This window comes from Trypanosoma grayi (genome assembly GCF_000691245.1).
Source record: "Trypanosoma grayi strain ANR4 Tgr_2295_V1, whole genome shotgun sequence".
NCBI classification, from domain to species: Eukaryota; Euglenozoa; class Kinetoplastea; order Trypanosomatida; family Trypanosomatidae; genus Trypanosoma; species Trypanosoma grayi.
Window position 1 is genome coordinate 1 of NW_008827913.1, and position 923 is coordinate 923.

Sequence of the window (923 nt, forward strand, 5' to 3'; positions counted from 1 at the left end):
GCCCGCGTCGCAGATGCTCGAAAAGTATCCAGGAGGGCCGCAACGGTGCTGACGTCACTCACCAATTTCTGAGAGCGCTCAAGTTCAGGGTAAATGCTGTTATGCACGTCTCCCAGCGCGTCCGTAGCTTTCCTCGCTAAGCCCGCCGCTTTTTGAGCATAAGCTAACGCCTTTGGACCGTCCACCTTAACCATTTGGGCGTTAGACACCACCTTCTGTGCGTATTCCTTTGCGGCCAGGATATCTCGGGACGCATCCGTCGCGCACTGCATCACAACCCCCGAGTGGCCCACCGCCAGTTGGGCATTCTGCTCCAGCGCATCGAATCGCTCCTTGATGGACGACACCCTCTCCACTGCCTGCTGTGCGCTGTCCACCGCAGCGGCCACGGCCAACATCGCTTTCTGTTCTGTGTCAGAGTTCGTCTCCACCGCATTGACTTTCTGAGCTGCTTCCGCCGCCTTGGCCTGGGCATCCGCGGCCTTCTTCGTTGCTTCGTCAGCAAGCGTAGCAGACTCGTTGACCCTCTGGAGTGCATCACGAGCAAAGCGAATCGTCTCCGCAGCTTCCGCACCGATTCTCTGCGCGAGCGCCTTTGCCGCCTCTGCACTCTCAGCCGCGGACTCACATAGCGGCACGGCACCACTGTAGTCTTTCGTTTTCATGCGTGACACAGCGTTGTTGATACTTTCTTCCGACTCTAGAGATTTCCTCTGTGAGTCGTCAATGGTGTTAAGGGACCCGCTGATTTTCGCCAGCAGTTCTTTCATCGATCGACTCGCCCCCTTGGCCTTTTCGAACGCATCCGTGGCGTAACCCGCGGCATCACTGGCGTCCTTCGCAGCAGCTTCCGCAGTATTCATGGCCTCGAAGTACGCAGTTATCTTCTTCTCCAGCGCCACCTGTGCCCTTCCTCCAGCGGC

At 58.1% G+C, this 923-nt stretch overlaps 1 protein-coding gene across 1 annotated transcript; it reads right to left on the bottom strand.

The window, feature by feature from the left end:
- On the bottom strand, nt 1-923 carry DQ04_22951000 (hypothetical protein; the record flags this gene model as incomplete). Its single annotated transcript, XM_009318133.1, has 1 exon — nt 1-923. A coding segment is annotated over one exon (923 nt), but the record flags the coding sequence as incomplete, so codon positions are not given.